A 23,954-nucleotide genomic window follows, 5' to 3' on the forward strand; every position below is an offset into this window, starting at 1 on the left:
CTTACAAACGTAGAGAAATTCTAGTCGTCGATGTAGGATAGCTATGCCAGTAGTACCAATGTACCAAATCATTGGCTTGCTAAACCCCCAAATGCTGCATTATCTACCTTAAGCCATTGAAGTCTAAAGCATTCTTCACTTAAAGCTCTTAATTCAGTAAGCTAGGATGACCTTATGTATTTAGTCTATTTACTCGTTTGCTAGACAGACATCTCCTGGAGTTTGATCGAGTGATCGTTAGCAACTGTACAAGAAGTGATCCTAACACTTTCAAAAAACATTTTTGAACTTTTATCAAAAAACGTTGCTCAGTTCGACAAAGCTTAGAGAAAGAAACCGTGGCAGAAGGAAGTAGTGTTTTATCTCATTTGCATTTCATTTTAAAAATTGGGGGGGGGGGTTTATTTTCGGCAACCAGCGCGGGAATGAGCAAGAATATTGAATAACACTTGAGTGAGCATGATTGGTTGTCTATTATGTTGCCCTTTTCCTTGCGTAGGGCGGCATTTTGATGACAATGGTATCGCGCGTAACATTTAGAGGAATAATAGCTTTTTGTAATTGTAAGATCCAATCAGATAGGCTATCTAGCTGTCAGGGTCATTTCTCGTCACTTGAAACCCATACATGATGGAATAGCTCCCCTGCGCAGTTACCCCCCACCCCCGAAAGTCGAATACGTTAGTTCTTCTGCTAATATTTATTCCAGGCCTGAACCGTTTGTTTGAAGATCCTGTAGTAGTCTTTAAAAACTCTCGTTCACTGATTGCGAACTGTTTGCTGAATTTGGTTGAAAGCCCTTTAAGCGTATGGTGTGCTAGGGTGCTGTAAAGCGCTAGTTCTCATGAGAAGAATTGGAAAGTGTCAGAAAGGACCCTTCATCGGCTCGCGCGCCACGTTAGAGACCAAGAATGTAGCTGTGCAAAGTAACACGGTAAAGAGGACTTTGGTTTTTATTCTTTAACTATTTCGGAGAATTCATTGTGAAGTTCTACTTAAACCCCAACATTCTTTAAGAACCTTAGTACCATCAGGACCCTAAGACCAAGTCAAACATTCTTTATCGTATTTGTGTGTTCTGTTTACCGCGGATGTTACTTTCAGAAGTCACTTGAGCACAGAATTAGTCTCTTCACATCAATGTTATCTTACAATGTTTACCTTTGGACTGGATATTAAAACATTAACACACGGTTTGAATTGAATTAAAGAGAATCTATAGTTTATTGACCCTTTTTGCTTTCCTCGTGTTTTAAACGTGTCAAGGTTCAGGCAGTTATTTGAAATCGAGCCAAGAAGAAAAGACAAGGTGAAGGACATCTTGTAGAGTGGTGTTGACTTGGCGACATTTCCGAGAGCACCATGGAAGAGAAAAAAGGTGAAGGACATGACCAAGAAACCCAAACAAACTTCGACATAAATGGATCTGTACTGACTCATCCACCGTCCTCAATTCAACCATCCATCCCAATCATGACAGGAACCCAAATAATACAGTAGCGTTCCAACGTGGGGTGCCAGATATTCCTGTCAACCTCCAAGTTATCCAGAGATTATACCCATATGAGTCTGGTTACCCTGCACCCCCTCCACCACCTCCCCAACACCCTTACTACCCAGGACGAAATCCTCATTGGCACCATCCTGAAGCGGGTGTGTATACCCACCAAATCATGGTTCATCTGTCCATGTGGGACCTTTCAGGCCTGAGTATCCTCGTAGAAACTTTTAATCCATCAAATCTTAATGACAGTGCTCCCCAACGGAACACAGAAATTGCTCGTCCAAAGGCTGAATGGCCAAGAACATATCAGCAGTTTGCTAAACCTACCATTCCTTCGCATTATTTGGCAACCATGCATAGTGGTCATAGGAATGTTCAGGCAGAATTCGTTGCAACCTCCTTCTACTTGCTACGTCACTGAGATCCACTGTGTTAGATGTTCCTGGATCCAGTATTTCTAGCCCTAGGGCTTCAGCTCATCTTACACGCAAGAGAGCACGCTCCAATACAACCATCATCAATTGAGTCCATTGATTTAAACTTGTTGATCAGGAACTCTCCAGATTCTTTGCTAGGATGTTTGACTGGGTCAAGGATATCTTCAGCAGGATCTTTTGGTCATCTAAGTCCTTTGGGCTTTTGTACATCTTCAGTTTGTCATCGCACCCAATCTTCGCACATGCACCCCATGAAGACCCCCCCCCTTTATAACACCACCACCAATACAACCAGTAAAAGCCACAAAGAACCAGGAGCAACCAAGAGATGTCTTTCCATCCTCTACACTGATACCCCTAAGGAAGAACCCATTGCAGAAAGCATGAACTGTACGGAATCACCTCCTTATCCAAGCCTGTAGAAGCTCCTTCCTCGCGCATGAAGGAAGAGGCTGCAGAAACCTGTAAGCTGGATTCAACAACTTCACCGGGTGTTTCAGAAGTTCCGGTAAGTACCTTATTTGTTATTACCCATAAGCTGACAATATTTTCTTCCACATATACTTTTAGGTGGCCATTTATTTTTCACATATCGATGTAACGGTGAAGGCTATTTGTAATGTCTGCTGCCATACTGTACATAGAAGATCACTGCAGCTTTTTGGTAAACAAACTATCAATGGGCTTATCATGTTGTTATAGTCAAACAGTTTAGCAAGACTGCAGGGGCAAATCTAGGGAGGGGCCGGTGCAGGCAATATTTAAACAATATGGCACATCCTTACTCCACATATGGAAGTCTTATAAAAGCAATACGTAATCAAAAAGCAAGTAACACCATGTTTGTACAGTTAACACTTGATAAACAAACTTGGTAGTTGTGAGACAATTTTAAGGTTGGACCAAAATATTGCTACTTGCTAATTTCTCTTATTTTGTTGTCAACATAACAACACCAGACCAGTTTAATGTTTGTTGCTCTGCTGTTTTACATTCCGCCAAGTCAATCTCAAACATGTGTTGGTATAATTCTAAGGCTTCCTGGAATAAATGAGTGGTCAAGTGGTAATCTCAATTAAGCAAGATATATAACAGGATAAACCATAAGGCCATGATCATCAATGTGATGTCATTTAAAACTCCAGGCTTACAGGCTGGCTTTCCCATAGCTAGCTACAACACTTTACTAGAAAAATTCATCCAAGATAAAAATAATGCTTTAGTGAACTGTCTTTTGACGCAGTTTACTTTAGTGTCTGTGGTTTTAGTTTATCTATGGCACTGGTATTTTGGATGCTGTCTCTGAGAGATAAGGAAACTTTGTAAAATTACTGTGGATCTTTGTACACTAAAGGTTCAGATCTTATTGTTTTAGGCAAATGATCAAGATTTTATTGATTATATGTCATTTACAGCCTTAAAGACTCAATAAATGAATATCTAACCTAGATAACAACTAGTAAAGTGAACGCATAAACAAATATTATTTTAAAAACATAGGTTCGTTTGGAATGTCATTAAGGTCATTTATACAGTGTTGATATTAAATATATTATGGAGTTTTAAGGTTATTTAAAGCTGTTGAAACAAATCATTAAGTTCTGCATAATGTTTTGTGACTGATTCTTATCTTAGAAACATTTATCACCAGACATGTACCTCCCTAGCTAAAATAATGCACAAGTGCTATATCATTATATTTCAAAATATCTTCAAGATGGTACAAAATCCTTTACTAAAATATCTCATAAATACAAACAAAACTATCAATTGGATCTCTTACAAATTCAAGATGAGACTGGCATGTGTGTATTAATGTCAGACTCTTATATTCGTGTTCTGGAATGACTCTTCTCACATAACTATGTTAAGAAATTAACTTTGTTATGGAACAACAAAAATATAAAATAATAGAAGTCCATATTGTTCATATATAACATGATGTAGATAGTACAGTCATTACGTGTTTCAACCTAGTCATATTATTTCAAATATTTTGACATATAATCACAAACTACTGTATGCACCAAGTGAAATTTAGCTCTCGCATAGAAAGCATATAATATTTTATATTTATACTTAGAAACATTGAATAGCTTTGTCATACAAGTCCACACGAGCTAGGTATGGAGGGGAAGATTGATCTCTCTCTATATATAAGCTATATGATAAGGTAATCTTTAATTCCTTACTTGTAAGCTAGTTAGCTTGTTTAAGCCTGGTTTCTTTAGATGCCTACAATACACAGAACATTCTTTGAAAATGAAGAATTAGTAAGTTAAGATTTTTGTTTATTATATACTTATTTTACTGATTTTCTATCCAGTTCTCATAAATGCAAATACTTACAGTCCACATAAAAACTGCCTTCAATATCTTAATCTGCAGATTACTGGGATTTTGAGAAAAGTATTTGTCTAGTATACCTCTTATACTATATTCTAATCCTTGTATTGATATTTTTAACACCCAATAATTTGTCTATCACCTGTTAAAAAACTGATCTAGAAACCACATTAATGTAAGCATAACATTTAATTACATAAAATGGGAATTATTTTATTGCATATTTATCATGAAGTATATATGACATTTTACTACAGAAAAACGGAATGTTTTGTTAATTTGATTGTGAAAAAAATAGTAAATTGAATCAATTGCTCAATACAGGTAAAAGAATTTGCATAATATTTTCATTTCAAGCTGTGCGAATTTGATTATCAGAACTAGGTTCAATAAATCAGCAGATCTAATTGGATTTAGTTCAAGAATTAGCACTTTGAACCTTGTTTCTTGCATCAAATGGGGATATTTGTATTATTAACAGTTAGTGTATCACAGAAAAAGTACTGTAGTGTAATTTTGGATGTAACTTTTTGGAAGCAGGAGAATTAGAGAAATACTATGAACTAAAAAACAGAAATATAAAAAAATGTTGTAGAATATTTTTGGAGGAATATAAGTATAAAAGTTATAGTGAGTCATCCTGTTGAAGTCTTAACACACGTAGCCACAACTATGGTCCAGTAAGCAATTTATTTTATACTTATTTATGGAATATGTTAATGTGTATTTGACATTAGCACTGTTTGTAAATGAATTAATTGCATTGTGTGAGATCAAAACTAGACTTAGAAAAACTCATGAGATAGATGTATGTGTATGTACTACGTACATGACCTTGATGGTGATGCGGGAATATTTTTGTGCAATAAAATGCTAATGCAATTTTTTGCCAAATAGTAAGAATAACTGTGGAAAGCTAATTAGCTCTGTGGAATGTGACAGAAATTAATATGTATGACAGAAGACTGACAAACAACAGATGCTATAGAAAAGGAATCTTCAAAACCACTACAAAACTACCTCAGTAACATAAGATATCTATAAGTTTGTTTTTAAGTAAAGGTCTTTGGTTATCATATTATTATTTTATTTTTAACATGATGTGTTCTGCACATGTTAAATGATATAAACCTTGGTGATATCCTATAAGGATAACAGGAGGGGTGTCGATAATTAGCATGGCGGTTTCTTGACAAGTCTACATGCCTTCTTGATTACTCAGTAATCAATTATCCAGGTGTCTTGTCCTGACTGAACCTTTATTGATAGTTTCATTATACTCTATCTATTAGCTAATCAATATATATTAATTGGTATATTTTTCTTATAGCCTCAATATGTTGTTGGATGTTGATTTATCAATCCTAGAGATGAGTTATATAAGCCTCTTATCCTTCTCTTTGTGGATTTATTGACATTCTTTGTATACATGAGCTAAGGTTGATGTCACAAATCCGTTTTGTCTCAAGTTTAATGCATTATTTAATCTAAACAGCCTGGTTCTGACAATGAAGCTGATGATGGCCCTGGTGATGGAGAGGAACCTAATTTGACATGTCGATGGAAAGACTGCACAATTTTATTGAAAACCAAGATGCCCTCGTAAAACATGTCAATTGTGACCATATTAAGAAGGAGAAACGTGAATACACTTGTTACTCGGCAAGACTGTTGCCGAGAACAGAAGCCATTTAAAGCCCAGTATATGTTAGTAGTGCATATGAGAAGGCACACAGGAGAGAAGCCTCATGTTTGCAAGGTACGTATTCTGTATGCAGTCAAACACTATGAACAGCAGGTGTCTGTATTTGGGTATATACCTGTTAAGCAGGTTGATTCTTAATATGTACAACCCACTGTGACTCATCTCATATCATGAGATGAGTCACAGTGGGTTGTTGATATTAAGTTACTTCTGTATAAAGGGGTAGTGCCTTATTATCACATTAATCCTCCATGCCCCACCCTTAATTTCAAAAATTCTTGTAAATATCAATGACCATGGAGTGGTTTGTAACAGCTTACTTTACCCCCTTGTTCAGTTTGACTCCCCCCCCCCCCCCCCCCCATCCCCAAAAACATTTGTTCCACAGGCCTTGTTTGAATATTGGTCTCTGACTTAAAAATCACACTCCCCACTCGCCTCCCCCCCCACACACACACACACCCCTCTAGAAAAACATCTGTTCCACAGTCTGTTTGAATACTAGCTTCTGGTTTATCACACTTCCTAATCGAAACCAATGCAAGCTTAAGTGTGTACCTGTGCACAAGTATGTGAGATTTAACTCATATAATTATATTTCTTATAAAATGACTTATTGGTCATCTTGAACTTTCAGTATGAAGGTTGCACCAAAGCCTACTCCAGACTAGAAAACCTCAAGACACATCTAAGATCCCATACAGGTGAACGCCCATATGTCTGCGAGGTAGAGGGATGTACTAAGGCATTTTCAAATGCTTCAGACAGAGCTAAACATCAAAACAGGACACACTCATCTGTGGTAGGTAATATGTTATGACCATGTTTATTGCAGCCTCATGTGCTGATGTGTGATTGCGTTACTCCTACCTAGAAACCTTATGTGTGCAAAGTACCAGGCTGTCCCAAAAGATACACAGATCCAAGCTCGCTGAGAAAACATACCAAGACAGTCCATGGAGATCAAGGAGTGAAAAGGGTGAGTATGTATTTGATGAATACCGCTTTCTGGGTGTGTCAACAGACTTTTTAAAGAGTCACTTGAGATTCCATTTAAGCAAACAAAGCTTTCTGTCATCAAAAAGTCGTTATTGGCTGTCCCTTTGAAAGTGCCTCCACCTGGTTAGCTCAGTTGGTAAGAGCATCAGTCTAATGTGCAGAAGGTTGTGGTTAAAGCCTTGGCCAGACCAACACTCAGGGTCTTAAAATAACTGAGGAGAAGGTGCTGCCTTTGTGATTATACCTGCAAATAGTTAGACCTTCAAGTCCTCCCAGTCAAGGACTTAAAACCGTAGGCCTTGTCTGTCTTGTACTAAATAACCCCGTATAAGGTGGACGTAAAAGACCCACTGAAGACGCTGGTGACGACTAATTTCATTGCCCGTGCTAAACTCTACAGGGCCCACTGTAATTGGCAAAAAGCTGTTGTGGTGTCCCTGCTCTCATGGGAAAAGCTAATAAATAAAGTGTCTGAGTGCAGGGAAAAATAAGGACACTTTAGTTTCATGTTTTAAGATAAGAATATCAAGGGTTGAATGAATGAATAATGTACGTCAAGGCCTCCACTTTGTACTGAATTCATTCTCAGTCACCCCTGATTGATTCTGATTCAAAAATGTCCTCCCCCTGAAAAAAGGCTGAGCAAATTGGTCTGCTCTGGTGGCAGTGCTCTTGGTAATGATCGTGAGCTCACAACAAAAGCTAATAAATGTCCTCTTTTACAGCACAAGCTGAACTCAGACGGAGGCAAAGACAACACACAGAGCTCTACCAAGAAAACCTCTTCCAGCAACCAATCAAATCAGTCCATTTCAAACACTAATACCAGCAACGCTGCAGTGCAGTCGCCATCCAGTGATGTCAAGTCCCCAGGTAGTGGTAGCGAAAGTGGTACAGTAAAGAAAGGAGGTGGATACTCATCTAGCGTAGTCAGTATTGGTTGGGATGCAGATGTTGTGTCTTCTACATGTGATGATCGTTCTCCAGCAGTTGACATACCAGGAAGCCATGAAACGTCTTTAGGTGTTGGTCAAGTTACTACATCTGGACTATCACCTAGGAGCCCACCATACGTCAAACAGTTGCCTGACATTGTGGAAGGTGACTATGAACCAGTAACCGATGGTTGTGCAGTAACAACTGTACAACAAGTAGTAAGCCAAAGACAATCAGAAACAACTACCCTGCCAAAGATCCACAACAGGAATAAGGATGTTGCTAGTTGGGTGAGTGATGTGTATCGGCGTATGAGTCAAACATCAACAAGGAGATCCAGTGAAACTAGCCACATTTCAGAGATGAATGGTGATGTAAGCAGACAATCAAGTGAAAGTGGCTGGGCATCTAACAATGAAAGCAGGAGATCAAGTCAAGCAAGTCTCAATCCACAAGTAGTTCCACACCCGCCAAATGTTCAAGTTCCCCCAGGACCTAAGAATCAGCAAGGATCTATACCATGGAAGAAAACATTGTTAGCACCTCTAAGCGATAGTGAAGCTGTTTTACGCAGGGCCAGTGAAACAAGCAATGCAAGTTCCCAGAGCTTTGCATGTAATAGACTGAGTCGTAATAGTAGTGGATATGGTAGTCAATCAAACTTGGCCATCATAAGAAGTCCAATGTTTCACAGGATTCCTTATCAGTTTTCCAAAGAGCCTTTTAGACCTAATGGAATAGATAGGACATTTAGGCGATTGAGTGATACTGTCATTTGTGAAGCAGATAGCTCAGAGATGTCGCTACAACAGGGTGGTGAAAAAGAAGAGTATCGTCGGCGCAGTGAACCCGCACAGCATATGAGGTGGAATTCAAGGCCAGAGCCAATGATACAACTGTCTTCCAATAGCACAACAAATGAAGCAGAGCCTCGTGAAACGGAACTTATAAATGAAGATGTTGATCCCAATGAATTTGATGCTTATCTCAGTCCAGACCAGGCGCAGTCAAGACAGACACAACCTCTTCGACATTATCCTTACCCATCTGAGGAAGCTTACCCTGAGCAACAGCTACCCATTGAGTCCCAGACAATCCACTACCGACCAAGCCAACCCGCTGCAAGACCACCTTATCCTCCTCCAAACAGAATACCACAACAGAGATTCAATTTACAATATGCCAGACCACAGAATCAATACTACCAAAGGCAGTCAAGACTTCAATCAGTTCCTCAGGGGCAAATGATTACTGAGTATCAACAGAGAGTTCCTGGGATGGTAGATTACTACGGTGAGCAAAGCAGACCCCAAGAGGTTGGCAGCTATGAAGCCATGTTAAACAGTATGGAAGCCCTTTCAACTGATGGAAACGGCAATGAAATAAACCCATTTGGTCTGGGTAATAGCAATATGGTAGTTAATGACATGAACACTCTACTGAACTCATTGGTAGAAGAGGATAAGTACTTAGATATGCAGCAAAATTCACATCGTATTGCTAACAGTGCTTTGTCCAGCATATTCTAAGAACTCACAGTAGTATCTTTAAAAGAACAAGCCCACGAGATATGCTTTGCTTGTCACACACAAAGGTTTCAGTACAAGGATGTGGGAAGCCTCACATTGAAACTTTTGTGTGTGACAAGCAAGACAAAACTTCTGTCACACTGCAACTTTGCATGTAATGTTGCTTGCAAGATCCCTGGAATTTTGTGTGCAATTTCAAGGAGGGTCGAGACACATTGCAAAATTTCCCATCGCAAGCATAACCTTTTGCAATGTATCTTCAAGAATGGATGGAAAGCTTAAAACACTGGCAACATCTTCTGAAAATTATCTTATCTACAGGAATGAATGGAATGCTTAAAGCACTGGCAACATCTTCTGAAAAGTTATAACTTTTTATACTTTTTTCAGTTTCCTGAAAATTTGGAATACAACCTTACATGCAATGTTGCATTGTGCGTCAATGTCTTTAGAATTTTTATTCCCAACAAATATTCATACTGCATCTTACCCACAAGGCAAAATGGAATATTTTAAAACATGGGCAAATGCTAGAGGCATTTTCTAGATCAATACTACAAAATGTAGCTAGAAATAATTATCCATAAGATTTATTTTAGTTAGTACTAAATAAATTAATTTTGATTTTAATGTAAGAAAATATATTTCCATGGAGTATATCAACTACAGTAGAAGCTATTTCCATTTTGACAACCTTGCATGCATGTTTGAATATGCTATTCACTTTTTGAAATACCTCAGGTGGACTTCTGATAGACAGTTATCGATTTATTAATTTATGTTATTAATTCAACATTGAGCTGTCATCAGAAGTTACCTTGACTTGTCTGCTAAAGCATGCAGATTAATTCTAAGATGTGAAAATTATACATAATAATTCTCTAAATTTTGTACAGTATGCCATCATAGGATAAAGGTGGTCTTACACAAGGTTCTTATGTTCCATGCAACTTCTTTTGATATTTCTTTGTAAAACAAGTTGCGTGACAAATTGATCTGGTAGTGTAATGTCAAAACTTTGTCTTGCAATTTTGGTACAGTATAGGCCTTTCCTTAGTTCAATAAACAGGATGCATTGTGGTCTAGCTTCATAAGGCATGAGATGTTTGTACTGAAGCTACTCCCCACAATGCACCATGTTCGCTATTTCAAAAAACGTTAGTTCTTAGAGTTTAGTCTTGCTTTTTGAAACAATAATACTGTGCAACAATTCTAAGGCATTAATGTGAAGGGTAACACCCTTCCTGCAACATGTTTCACAATGATTTGTTGTACAGCCATAAACATTTCATTGTGCATCAATTATTTGTCTCAGATCATTACCTGTACATCCCTGTTGATGCAAGCAACTGCAATACACTGGTTTAAATAGCATGACAAAATTACGAGACAAGTTGCAAGGAAAGGAACTTTACCTAGTGTAATACCACCTCAATGGACCAGTTACATAATATGGCAGCTAATAATAGCAAATAATCCTATTGCAGCTAAACCAATACAACATGAATTTTAACTTTCACAAAGGCCCATCTAAGGGGCCAGAAATATCCAACATGGCTAATTAGAAGAAAGATTATTGAACCTTAAATGTTATTAAACTGCCTTCAGCGGAAATATTGATGTCTATCGAAAATTATAAGAAATTATTGTTATAATATATACCTTATCAAAAAAAGACAGCAGACCACTACATTGTTATTTCATGGCTCCCATATTTAATTTTTAGTTAAAATGTTTGTGAAATGTTAGGTTTCACTTGTAAAATAGCATAATGTAAAATCCTGGTTATAAGCCCTGGGTTTATAATCTGCATTGGTATGTAAGGGACTTTTGATGGGCTTATAATCAGGAGGGGGAAAGAGTTTGGAATAAGGAGGAAAGGTTTTTTTTTGTTTTATGTTTCCAATCACTGTCTTATGTTGCACCAGTGAAAAAAGGAAGAGGTTCCAGGTGGGCTCACAATGGAGAGCAGGGAGGGGGGGACTTATATATAGCTGCTAGGATATTTCCATTAGCAGAATAGTAGACTTATAACTGGGATTTTACTTTGTACAAAAAACAAAGGCTGACTTCTCTATTAGATATGGGGAAAGAAAACTGGTGCTAAAAAGCAAGTATGTATTCTGAATACCTCACTTGCTAAATGGATTATTCCTGTTGAAGTTGGCTGCATGTGTTGCTTATGTTTGTGAAAAGCCAAGCTTTGCCTTTATCTGTGTGTGTGTGTTGTCTGTGTTTATAGTAATATGTTCCATGATTTACTGGTAGAATGTTTTAATAATTTTGATAAAGATACATGTAAACAAAAATAATAAGCTTTTTAATTAAAATAACTCCAATGAAAAACTAATGTCCGAAACGTCAGTAATAGCTACACATGGTGTAACCGGCGGCAAGGCGCTCAAATCACTAAACAGATTGCAAGTGTGTTGGCAAAAGAGTTTATTCAACAACCCAGCTTAGTACATCACAAATCAGTACAAAACGAGAACGAGATTACAGCTCTCTGTCTATAAAATAAGATATTTACACTAAGATGTAGGTTTATATATATTGAAATACTTTTGTTAAGTTGAAACTATTATTATAAAACGATAATACAATGAAAAATATGACTAAAGTCTATGTACTCTTGTACTAAATCTATCTGGCTTAGATATAAATAGAACGGAAGTTACGTCATAGCTAATTTGAATACCATAATATGAATTGCCAACGAGTGTAAAATACTGACACAAAACTAGGTGTTTATATGTTTAAAATGGAAGTTATACGCCGTATAAATGATACAAGAATAATGGAAAACTATGGAAAAGTTGTTAGAAGGGTTTACTAATATGTTTAGGTAAGTGTTTAACCAGTTATTGTTATGCGAATTTATCCTAAACAGTGATATGATTACCTCGTGGTCAATCCGTGACCTTGCAAATTAAAGTTTACGAAGACAACCAAAAGGTCTATAAAAAGGTCTTTTAACCTGTGGTGAAGGTTACTCAAACTAGTTTAGAGGTTGAACGAACGTTTACAGCGATAGCGGTTCCTGTAGCTATGTTTAGAACGTTTTTAAGAATGAAAACTATTGGTTTATACGCGAGTTTACCAATGATGGCTAATAAACGATGAATGCTAGATTTAACTACTATCCTTAGATTTATGGTTTAACTTCGTTAGTTCAACACTGAAAACGCTAAGTGATGCTAGATTTACTTGTTTAAGACGAGAATTATCCTGACTACGAGTTTATAGTGCAAAACCTTATTGTTTATGTTTAGAGTTAATTACCGTGAAATTGATTATTATGTTACTCGCTTAAGGTTATTCACGTGTGATTTAAATACTAGAACTTACTCTGATACTTAACTACGAAGTATAATGACTAGATATAGCAATAATCTAACACAAAATTATCTTAACTTTATCCTAGGTTAGATATATGTGTGTAATAAACAGCAAGGATTGTACCTTCTAACGACGCGAGTTCTTTGTCTTTAATCTGTGGTTCGACGCTCTTCCAAGTTCTCTTGCTATACTGACTAAATTTACTTGAAAAGCTCTATTTATACTTGAGTCTGCATTCCTCATGTATTACAATAATCCACGCACAATACGCCCAAGGCGCACTTGTTCCGTAAAACGTGGTTTATGCTAACATTACTCATGTAATCCCAGGAAATTAATTAACTACTTGTTTGCAGATTTCACTTGATATGAAGGAAGAACATTCCTTAGTATCCGAAATCGTAATTAAACTAACTAAAACTAGGTTAAAGTCCGATTTACTTTTGTTTAAAATAACGTTCTTTTGACTCTGTCACAATGGTTTTAAGTTTCCTCCTTATTCACTTGTGGTGCTACATCAACAGCAACTACCACAACCAATCGAGTACCAATTAACACCCCATCACCAATCTAAACACCCTATGAACAATCATTACCAACAACCCCCACAACCTTGGCCTGTGGTGTACTCTTGCCTGTTTAGGGTAGAGATGTACCACTGAGTCCTTTCAACCCCAATCCTGTGTCAGAGAAAAATTGCTAAAAGTCATACCCTGTTCCAGAGTAAGATTGAATATAAAAACCCCTTTTCTGGTACTTGCAAAAATAGATACCCTGTTCCAGAGAGTGAGCACAATTTATATACCCTGTTCCAGAGAATCGCTAAAAACCATACCCTGTTTTGAGGCATGTACCCATATAGTGAATGAAGAGGAGTACCCCCCCTCCCCCCACTGGAACCTTGGTGGGCTCATTAGGGACAACATACATACTGCAACAGGGGGACAAAATAAGCATAGTGTATATGCAATGCTGAGTTTTGTTGAAGAATTTATATATACCTTTATACCTTGTATACCTGAATCTAGAGATGATTGATACCTGCAGTGACATTTGCTGCTATCACACATAAAGATATGTTACTACAGCTGTAGCATTCTGGATTCAAATTGTATGAAAACTATCAAAATAGGATCATGAACACTCATAAAATCCTTGAATACCAATTATTTTACCCAAAAACACATAGCTATAAGTTAAATAAAAAACTTCACACTTTTGGATACAACAGCCTTACAACTTAGGATATAAAATAAATAGTTATTACATAATATTTAACATTATGGGGGAAAAAATACTTAAATTAAAAATAGCTGCCTTAAAAGCACTCTATCTGACCAAACAAGTACACTACATTTTAATCAAAAGTTACTTCGATTTACTAATGTTGAAAAACAGCCCACTTTTTTTTTAAAAAATTCAAGTTTCTTAAAACAAAATATAAATTATTCCACACAGCTATAAGCTAAATTAAGAAAAAACTTCTATATTTCACACTTTTGGATACCTGTACACACATATTACAAGGATATAAAATAAATAGCTAATAATATTTAACAATATGAAAAGAAAACTACTTAAATTGAAAATAGTTGTCTTAAAAGCACTCTATCTGACTTAAAACAAGTACAATTTGTATGAATCATACTCGCGATTGTGCAATTTCCTATATACTAATATGAAAGACAATTAGGAAAAAAATTTATCCATGTTTCATCAAACCGAAAATAATTTATACTCAAACATCATAAAATTAAGATAAAAACTAAATTGAAAACTCAGCCAAGCAAAATTTTGTATCACATTTTACGCTGATTACTAAACCATCAATTTACTAATAATTTGTTCCATTTGCTTAAAACAGCATGAAGCAATCCTCAAAACAGTTTTTAATAATAGAATATTTTAGACAGATTTTGATTTATATTTGTTGCCAATAGTAGCCATTTCAATAAGTCAAATAAGATTTTCTGAAATTTTATTGAAAAACAATCAAGTGAATGCTCTTTCATTTTCTCTTCGTCTTATTTTCAAGCTCTCATATTAGATGATTGAATCTCTTTTTTCTTGACAATTTATCTCTTCTACTGTAGTGTTAGTTTCAATGAAGTAGTATCATTTCTTATTGTGTAGTTCCAAAAATTAACCATACCCCCCTCAAGCAAGAATTTTTTAAGATGCACCCCCCCCCCCCACCCCTGAAATTCCAATTTTCTTCCATACAAACTCTGTAATTTTTGTTCTTTCTCTGATCCCCCTACTCTTCAGAAATTCCAAATTCCTCTGTGGGGTGGGTATGGATAATTTCTGGAACTACTACACATTGTACCTTTACTTTGATCCTCTGCTATCTACCTGTCTTTTTTTTTATTATGGCACAACTGAACGGTTGTCAACTTTTCCTGAAAAAACGACATATTATTAGTTATGAATAATAGGGAAAATTGTTCACTTACCCCTATGTTCAAGGTATCACTATGCAGTTAACGGTGTACTTCATGGTTCTGACTCCCTTTTTAGTTACAGTTGATAATGTTGCACAAGCTTAAAAAATGAGCTACCATATCTCAGAATTGAAAACTCTGATCACATGTAAGATTGATTCTAAATTGTTTCAATTGCTTACTTTCCTGTGATAGAAAGAGAAAATGGACACTGTATAATTTGTTTCCCCTGGGAAAACTGCCACAACAGTGACTGGTTCGCTATTAATTGTCCGAAGCAGAATTATGACTTACCTATAAAAACAGAAGGTTGTCTTCGTAGCCAAGGCGTGTTTCTTCTGAATCCAAATGCGCCATGCCATCCATTAATAGGAGGTAGCCCTTCTAAGAACAAGCTGTGCCCACTAACCTGTGCCCTTGAATATCCTACAAGCCATTCATACTTTTGTTAATCACAGGCTAATTTTTCCAAAATCCCAAGACATTTTGCCATCAAGGACCACATTTTAACATATTCAAAGGTGTTTGAATTGTTATTTTATTTATTAATGTTTTCACGTTTTTCCTGAAAATCAGAAAGTGAAATCCCTTATCCTGGGACATTGAATTAACGCAATTCCCGAGTCATGGCCGATGCCAATATCTCGAATCATGCAAAGTTTTTTCTACTTCCCGGATTCACTCTATATTTTATCAGTTTCCAGGTTCCCACAAAAACCCTTCTGATTGCTATCAATTTTCACAAGTATGTTAAATTGTATTTAAAAAATAATAAAAATTGGGAATTAACAGCGGTTCCACAGAGTGTGTCTTTTTCCATCCTCACAGAATTTAGAAGTTGATTTTTGAAGAGGGAGGAAAAACCTCAGAGAAGCCAGGAAAAAACCCTTGAAGCAGATTCAACAAACAATTAACGCTACTCACATATTATGCCAAGGCTGGTAATCGAACCCAGGTTGCCTTAGTCACAGGCAAGTGCTATCACCACTACCCCACCTTTGTTTTAGCTTGCTTCATACCCATTTTTCGTAATCATACAACCAACAAAGACCAAGACTTTTGGGTTCTTGGCTTTAGTCAAAAGAATATATATTATATGCATTTATAATATGATGAAGATTTTTCACTTTATTTTTTTAAACAGTTTTTTGTGAGCAGGTGGACCCAGAAATATGACACAACCTGAAATTTCCCTAAGTATTTTATTCTCACCTGCTCCAGCACTATTCCTGTAGCTTAAATACGTCCCCATCATTCCTTTATTATGAAATTTATCCATTTGTTTACCACTGATGGAGTCTCCTGGAGGTGGCTGATGAGGAATTCAAAAATAATAATGAGAGATTTTGTCAAGCTTGTTTGGGCCATTTATTTTGACGAGACCAATGAATGCTAAAAAAATTTTTTTTCCTCTAGTATTGCTCTTTATAATACACTCAACAAAATCACTAAATTCTGATTGGACAAGAGGAGTACAATTAAATCGGCATTGATAGATACTCATGATGTTTTGACTAAGGGCTCATCCAATTTTGAAAACTTTCAAAACATCCCTTGTACCTATCGATTCTGAGATTGTGAGATTTCCCATACAAACTGCAAGACCAAAGTCTAGGAAAATTTTTTTTTTGAATACTAGGGATTTAAGAGGATGCAGTTTTTTAAGGGTGGGGGTCGCAGAGGCTCAAAAAATATTTTTTTCTAAAAAGGAGTTCAGAATTACAAGTAAAAGAGAGAGAAAAGATTCGGATTTTTTTAAGAAAACAAATTAAAAAACCTCTTGTAAAAAGGAACTTAATTATTTGGAATACCTACAGTTTTAGGGACACGTTTAATTTTGATATAAGAGCGCCCTGGGGGGAAAAGTTTTTTCTTGAAAAAGTCTTTGTTTACCCAGCCCTCAACCTCTTGGAATAAAAAAATGAACTTTCCCTTAAGGCTCGCGATTTTTCCACTAGTGATTAAAAAATGATAATTGAAATACAGAACGGAGACAGGAAGCGTCTAATTAAGTGGTGCATATAGATATAATTACTTGAAAACAAACTACTAAGATTATTAAGTTAATAAGCGTTTGCTGCTATGAAGACGAGATTGACTAAGGACCAAAGAGCTATTTTCTGGAAATGAAACTTCCTGATGAGTACGATATAAGACAGGATGTTCTTAAACCAGAAAAAAATGCTCAGCTTTTGTTGTGAGGTCTTGACAAAAGAGAAATGTTCAGCTAGTCGTAATCGAATATAAACAAACAAACAAAGATGTTTTTCATGCAGAAAAACATTCAATAGATTAAATAAAACAGAAAGTTCGTTTGAAGAAAAAAGAAGAATTAAATATATACCTGTTGAGTTCTGGTTAGTAATCTCTGAACAAGTTTCTTTTCGAAGTAGTTTTTGGTGTGCGGGTCTATTTGCGCGTTGTAAGGTGGAATAGCTGTGCTCATCTTCGGATTTGCGCGTCCAGAATCATCCGACAGCGTACTCACTGCAATATTATCCAAAACAAATCCCTTTTCGAGTCTTCTCAACTCCTCTGGAGTCTTTTGAGAAGGTCCATTTCTAACGCAACGAGACAATTTATATTGAACAGCCGCCATGCTGAAATATTAGACAACTTGTACACATGCTCTAACAACGTTGCTATGGGTAAAAATCCACGTGACTATCTACTCTCACGGGATAACGCGGGTGGCAAAGAGCGCGGGAAGCGAATAAAATTTATTCAAACGAGCAAATGATTTTTTAAAAATATTATAAAATATATTAGCTATCGAAATAATAGCTGCATTTAAGGATTTTGGTTAGCTTTTGTATCCATGTCATCTTTTAAAATTGTTTTTCTAGAATTAATGTAAGTCTCGAACGACCTCCTGATTCGCAACTAAACTAGAGAAATCATAACTTTATTTTTAGGAAAACTATATTTGAAATTTATTTATCATGATTTTTATGAAAGTTTATATGAAAGTTTATGTTATTATGCTTTTTGTGAAAGTTTATGTGGGCAAGATTTTCTGGACAAAAAAACATATTGCTGTTTTGGGCTTCCTGTGTCATTCTCACTGCATCCAGCGAGGAGGGCAGCCATTTTGAAACTTGCAAGAATCAAAGATTGAAGAAAATGTTTGGTGGAATTCTTGGCAGATTTACCTCAAATCTCCGTCATTTTGGGTTGGCCCACACGTTATTATCAGTAAGGACCTACAGGATACGAACTGCACTGAAACTTAAGTGTTCTTCGTGTAAATTTGTGAAGAGAAAAGGACGTTTACGAGTGGTTTGTAAAAGCAAAGGAACTCACAAACAAAAGCAAAGTTAATTGAACAACTGACTCAACTTGATTATCAGGAAGATTTTATGCTATTGAAATACAGAAAGAATGAAAATGTCCGTTACCATCACGCAGTACAAGAATGCTTCAAGACAGGAATATGTTAGTCCAATCCAGTACTATGACTTGGATAATAAAATAAAGTGCAAAGAACTAAGAAGATGAGGAAAATGACGTAAATCGTAGGAAAAATAAGCAAATGTAAGTCCTGTGTTTCAGCGTCATCATCAGTCATTGCGCAAGCCGGCACATGATAAATTGTTAATAATAATAATAAACTTTATTTATGTGTCAATAACGTGTGAGGAGTTCACCACATCCCCCCTCCCCCTCCCCCTCCCCCTCCCCCTCCCCCTCCCCCCATCATCCCTACCCGCTCAGCTGTGTACCACCACTTTAACAGCATCCCAGCTTCTTCATTTGGCCTTGTTCTTTCTCAACTGCCCTTCTTCAAGTCATCTTCAGTCTGCCACCTGCCCTGTGAGTCCTGTGACCCTCTGGAATCCATGCTGTGTTTCCAATCTAATTATTTGAACAAATTTCCTAAATTCTCAAATATTGTATGCTGATAATAACAGTAGTTCATGGAATGTGGGCTGATATCTTTCAAACTGCAAATGTATTTTTTGAACAAACTGCATCAAGAGAACACCAACACCAAATCTTTTGTCAAAGTCAATCAAAATGGTAGCTATAATATACATGCACTGAAGAATAGTTTGATGGGGTAGTTTTTATTTTTATATCATTTCTGTCAGCAAAATGAATGATATTAATTGATATCACACATTCCTTTTCTCTCTTTGTAAAAATTCAAAGTAACTAAAAATTTTGTTCATGATAGCATAGATAGTTAATTTGCTTCATAAATTTTACAGCCAACCATGTTGGTAGAGGAAAAGAAGATATATGCTTCACTTACGAGGGGCAGCCCATAGTTAACTGTTGTTTTTGTTGTTGCTGTTGTTTTTGTTGTTGCTGTTGTTTTTGTTGCTGCTGTTGTTGCTGTTGATGTTGTTTTTGTTGTTGCTGTTGTTTTTGTTGTTGCTGTTGTTTTTGTTGCTGCTGTTGTTGTTATTGTTGCTGTTGTTTTTGTTGTTGCTGTTGTTTTTGTTGCTGTTGCTGTTGTTGCTGTTGCTGTTGTTTTTGTTGTTGCTGTTGTTTTTGTTGTTGCTGTTGTTGCTGTTGATGTTGTTTTTGTTGTTGCTGTTGTTTTTGTTGTTGCTGTTGTTTTTGTTGCTGCTGTTGTTGTTATTGTTGCTGTTGTTTTTGTTGTTGCTGTTGTGTTTTTGTTGTTGCTGTTGTTGCTGTTGATGTTGTTTTTGTTTGCTGCTGTTGTTGTTGCTGTTGTTTTTGTTGTTGCTGTTGTTTTTTGTTGTTGTTGTTGCTGTTGATGTTGTTTTTGTTGTTGCTGTTGTTTTTGTTGTTGCTGTTGTTTTTGTTGCTGTTGTTGCTGCTGTTGTTGTTGTTGCTGTTGTTGTTGTTTTTGTTGTTGTTATTGTTGCTGTTGTTTTTGTTGTTGCTGTTGTTTTTGTTGCTGCTGTTGCTGTTGCTGTTGTTTTTGTTGTTGCTGTTGTTTTTTGTTGTTGCTGTTGTTGCTGTTGATGTTGTTTTTGTTGTTGCTGTTGTTTTTTGTTGCTGCTGTTGTTGTTGTTGCTGTTGTTTTTGTTGCTGCTGCTGTTGTTGCTGTTGCTGTTGTTTTTGTTGTTGCTGTTGTTTTTGTTGTTGCTGTTGTTTTGTTGATGTTGTTTTTGTTGCTGCTGTTGTTGTTTTTGTTGCTGTTGTTTTTGTTGTTGCTGTTGTTTTTGTTGCTGCTGTTGTTGTTGCTGTTGCTGTTGTTTTTGTTGTTGCTGTTGTTTTTGTTGTTGCTGTTGTTGTTGATGTTGTTTTTGTTGTTGCTGTTGTTTTTGTTGCTGCTGTTGTTGTTGTTGTTGCTGTTGTTTTTGTTGTTGCTGTTGTTTTTGTTGCTGCTGTTGTTGTTGTTGTTGCTGTTGTTTTTGTTGTTGCTGTTTTGTTGTTGCTGTTGTTGCTTGTTGTTGCTGTTGTTTTTTGTTGCTGCTGTTGTTGCTGTTGATTTTGTTGTTGCTGTTGTTTTTGTTGTTGCTGTTGTTGTTGCTGTTGCTGTGTTTTTGTTGCTGCTGCTGTTGTTGCTGTTGCTGTTGTTTTTGTTGTTGCTGTTGTTTTTGTTGCTGCTGCTGTTGTTGCTGTTGCTGTTGTTTTTGTTGTTGCTGTTGTTTTTGTTGTTGCTGTCGTTTTTGTTGTTGCTGTTGTTGTTGCTGTTGATGTTTTTGTTGTTTCTTCAAATTTTAAGCTCATTCTCTAGAACGTTGTTTCTTCAAATTTTAAGCTCATTCTCTAGACATGTAATGCATGAAATAGTTGAATATGCTGGAACGTGCCCTGTAAAGATATATATTTGTGTTACTTTTATACATTATATTTAGCTCTAGTTATGTGTAATCCTTAGATTTATATATGAATATTTTCCATCTGAATATAAAGCCTAAGAATGCACATTATTGATCAACCAATCATAGTTTAGTGATTCTACACTTGATATCTGATTGACACCTGTCATAAAACTATTATAAATGTAATACTTGTAGTCCAATATAATCAGTTATCAGGAACCAGCTACTATTAGAAAAGAAATGTCCTGATACAGCCTACCTAGAGCGGTTCTAATATCATTCATTAAGACAAACCATTTTTTTTAAATTGGTACATTATTAAGTTATTCTCTAATTCTTATTCACTTATAAGTTCTCTGTCAATCGTTATCATTGATAATTATTTATTATTATTATTATTATTATTATTATTATTATTACCTTATTGTATAAATCTTACTGGTTTTTTTTAACACTTTTTTGATCTGCCATGATTAGCACTAGACGGACAAAATTTGCTTCACCCTACCAAAATGTCCCAACCAAATATTTGTCCGACCGCTAACGTCAAACAATTTTCTTGACATGCTTTAGAAATAATAATTGGAAAGCATGTCAGTTGTGACGTTTGTCCCAGGACTTTTAAGTTTGGTTGACCAGGAGAAATTTTGGCGCGGTTCAAAATACGCATTTGCACTTTAGTGTCCCCAGCACGATAATGACATATTTTTTAAATTTAAAAAAAAATTCGTTATTAAAAAGCGTTCTTTAATTTCCACAAACAGCGTACTGGAGTGAGACTCGGTAAGTAAAATCAATCACTTGGGCAATTCTGTGACAATTCATTACATCTGTCACTATAAACGGGATCTCTGTGTCATTTCCCCCTAACGGGGCTTGGGTAATGTCCGGGTACTATTGCGCAACTTTGGCCAAAAAAAACAAAACATGAGACGCATTTTAAAACACAGGCAACCTAGTAAAAAAAATGACTAATGCTCGACTTGCCATGAATTGCGGGCAAGCAATTTTTCAACGAGATAAATTAGGCAGCACTCTGAAATATTGTCTCAAAGAACAGATCTCGGTCATGCTAAGTGTAATTCGGTGACCCCCACGTTGAAGGGTAATTTTCTAAAGGCGTGAATAGCTTTAGGGTTTGTCTTTATAGGATAATAGTTGCTAAACTGTGTGTGTTGGTTTAATTACTGAAATCAGAGAGAGCGCTTATCCGCCTTCTCGATTATATTTGAATTCAAAATAGCAGCAGTAAGGGGGACTCGCGGAGGGGGTACCGGGAGGCCCGGGTATTACCTGGGTTAAACACTAAGCGTCCGCAGCGGGTATTACCCACGCGATAATTCCCTTACTGCTGCTGTGTTTGCGAAATCTATGTATTAAGTTAAAATGTTTGTGTCGCAAACAAAGGTTAAAATATTTCCTAGATATAGATGGACGCCATCAAAAGCATTCAAAACAAAACTGTGCGCAAACTGCGAACTCAGGTATTGGATCGTTTGGACGCCGACTTCGCCTTCACGACATTCACAGAAGGAGACACAGAAGAAATCATGGACGAAGAAAGAGCCGAAAAGATAATAGACCTGATGCCTGAAGGCAATTACCGTTTACAGTTAACGTTCATAAAGTATTACGACGGCGAATGGATGATAGAAAGAGGTCGTAATCCTATTCGGGCGTCCGGTAAGCAGAGCTTGTTTGTCCTAAACAAAAATACCAGGCCCGGAGCGCTGGTAGGCATCGACATGTTGTTCTACGAAGTTGCTTACCCTGTTACAATAGTAATCTACGGTGCGTATGAGATTAAAGAGCCGGACGTCAAGAAGTTGAAGCCAATGCGACATCCCGGCAACTGCGTAGGAAAGTTAGTCAGGGAATTCTTTGAGGATTCTTCCAGAGGTGGTAAGCTTACCCCAAAGAGGAAAGAAGCTATCAAGAGATGGGAAGATGCTACTCGTAGGGCTGGAGCTACCATAGACAACATCAAAAAGCTAGAAGTCCTTTTAGAAAGGCGAATACATGTGAAAGATATCACAGACGGGTACATTTATCCTGGGACGCATAAATACGGCGGCAGAGGCGCGCCTATAGTCATCTACCAGCATAACGGACACGCTTGGCGAGAACTTCGGTTCCCTAAGAAGAAAGAGACTAAGGTCTACGAGAATTCTCCATTGGTGGAGTTAATCCATGAGAATTCTATTTGGCTGATGGATTCAGAAGGAAGTCAGTTTATGACGCAAGATGGTACTCTTTACCGCCCCGAAATCGAACACCAGCGCATCCAGAGCGCCTGCGAAACCCTTGGGGAAGACTTCTCAGATGAAGTGCTCAGCTCTCGTAGCTTGGACTTCTTAGCGGCCAAAAAGAGAAATGGATGGAAACCTACCCCAAAAGAGTTCAAAGATATCTCCAAAGCGTGCGTAGAACACGGTCATGGAGGTCTTTGGAATATGGAGTACGACGAGGAAGAATACGTGTCCTTAGACATGAAGCACTGCTATCCTGCGTCATTTAAAGGCCTGGGGGATTGTAAGGAATATTATGATAGATACGGGCATCCAGACTCGCAATTCTTTCGTGTGTCTTTAGATGGCAGCTACGACGCGCCAGCTGCGGGATTCGTAAGGCTGACCAGTTGGAAGTTAGCAAAGGGCTTGCACCCCATAATTTACGCTTGGTATGGTAAGCATTTGCAGGAGAAGGAATGGATACCCGTACCGTTGTTAAAGTTCCTCGAAGAACGTAAACTCCTGAAATACACAGCGCATGAAGCCATACTCTGCCACAGTAGCTTCACGAAGTGGTTGCCGGAGCACAACCCAACCGCAAGAATCGTCATAGGAAAGTTCACGCAAGGTGCTAAGGAGGGTGAAAAACATATGCAAAGGCGCCTAATAACAGACGAAGGCGAACTAAGCTTCCTCATCAAGCGCGCCCATGACCAAGGAACGATGGTGTCCGTGGAGAA

General features: G+C 37.0%; 1 protein-coding gene and 1 pseudogene across 2 annotated transcripts; one reads left to right on the plus strand and one right to left on the minus strand.

The window, feature by feature from the left end:
* The first annotated feature begins 1,362 nt into the window (after positions 1-1,362).
* On the plus strand, positions 1,363-11,146 carry LOC148906843 (uncharacterized; annotated as a pseudogene). The gene is made up of 6 exons (XR_016121080.1): positions 1,363-1,428; positions 1,874-2,449; positions 5,783-6,046; positions 6,630-6,794; positions 6,867-6,971; positions 7,717-11,146. The product of XR_016121080.1 is annotated as an uncharacterized LOC148906843 (transcript).
* A 737-nt stretch (positions 11,147-11,883) lies between these two features.
* LOC116300035 (sperm microtubule associated protein 1) lies at positions 11,884-17,858 on the minus strand. Its single transcript, XM_031708793.2, has 5 exons — positions 17,584-17,858; positions 16,452-16,551; positions 15,534-15,665; positions 15,125-15,197; positions 11,884-13,475 (listed from the first exon to the last, which is right to left on the minus strand). Exons 1-4 carry the CDS (start codon positions 17,836-17,838, stop codon positions 15,166-15,168), a joined length of 519 nt encoding a protein of 172 aa, XP_031564653.2. The 5' UTR covers positions 17,839-17,858; the 3' UTR covers positions 11,884-13,475; positions 15,125-15,165.
* Positions 17,859-23,954: the final 6,096 nt, after the last annotated feature.

The sequence above is a fragment of the Actinia tenebrosa genome, unplaced genomic scaffold, assembly GCF_029948245.1.
Source record: "Actinia tenebrosa isolate PJP-AT-01 unplaced genomic scaffold, QUT_ActTen_1.0 PGA_scaffold4__44_contigs__length_22323623, whole genome shotgun sequence".
In the NCBI taxonomy this organism is placed as follows: Eukaryota; Metazoa; Cnidaria; class Anthozoa; order Actiniaria; family Actiniidae; genus Actinia; species Actinia tenebrosa.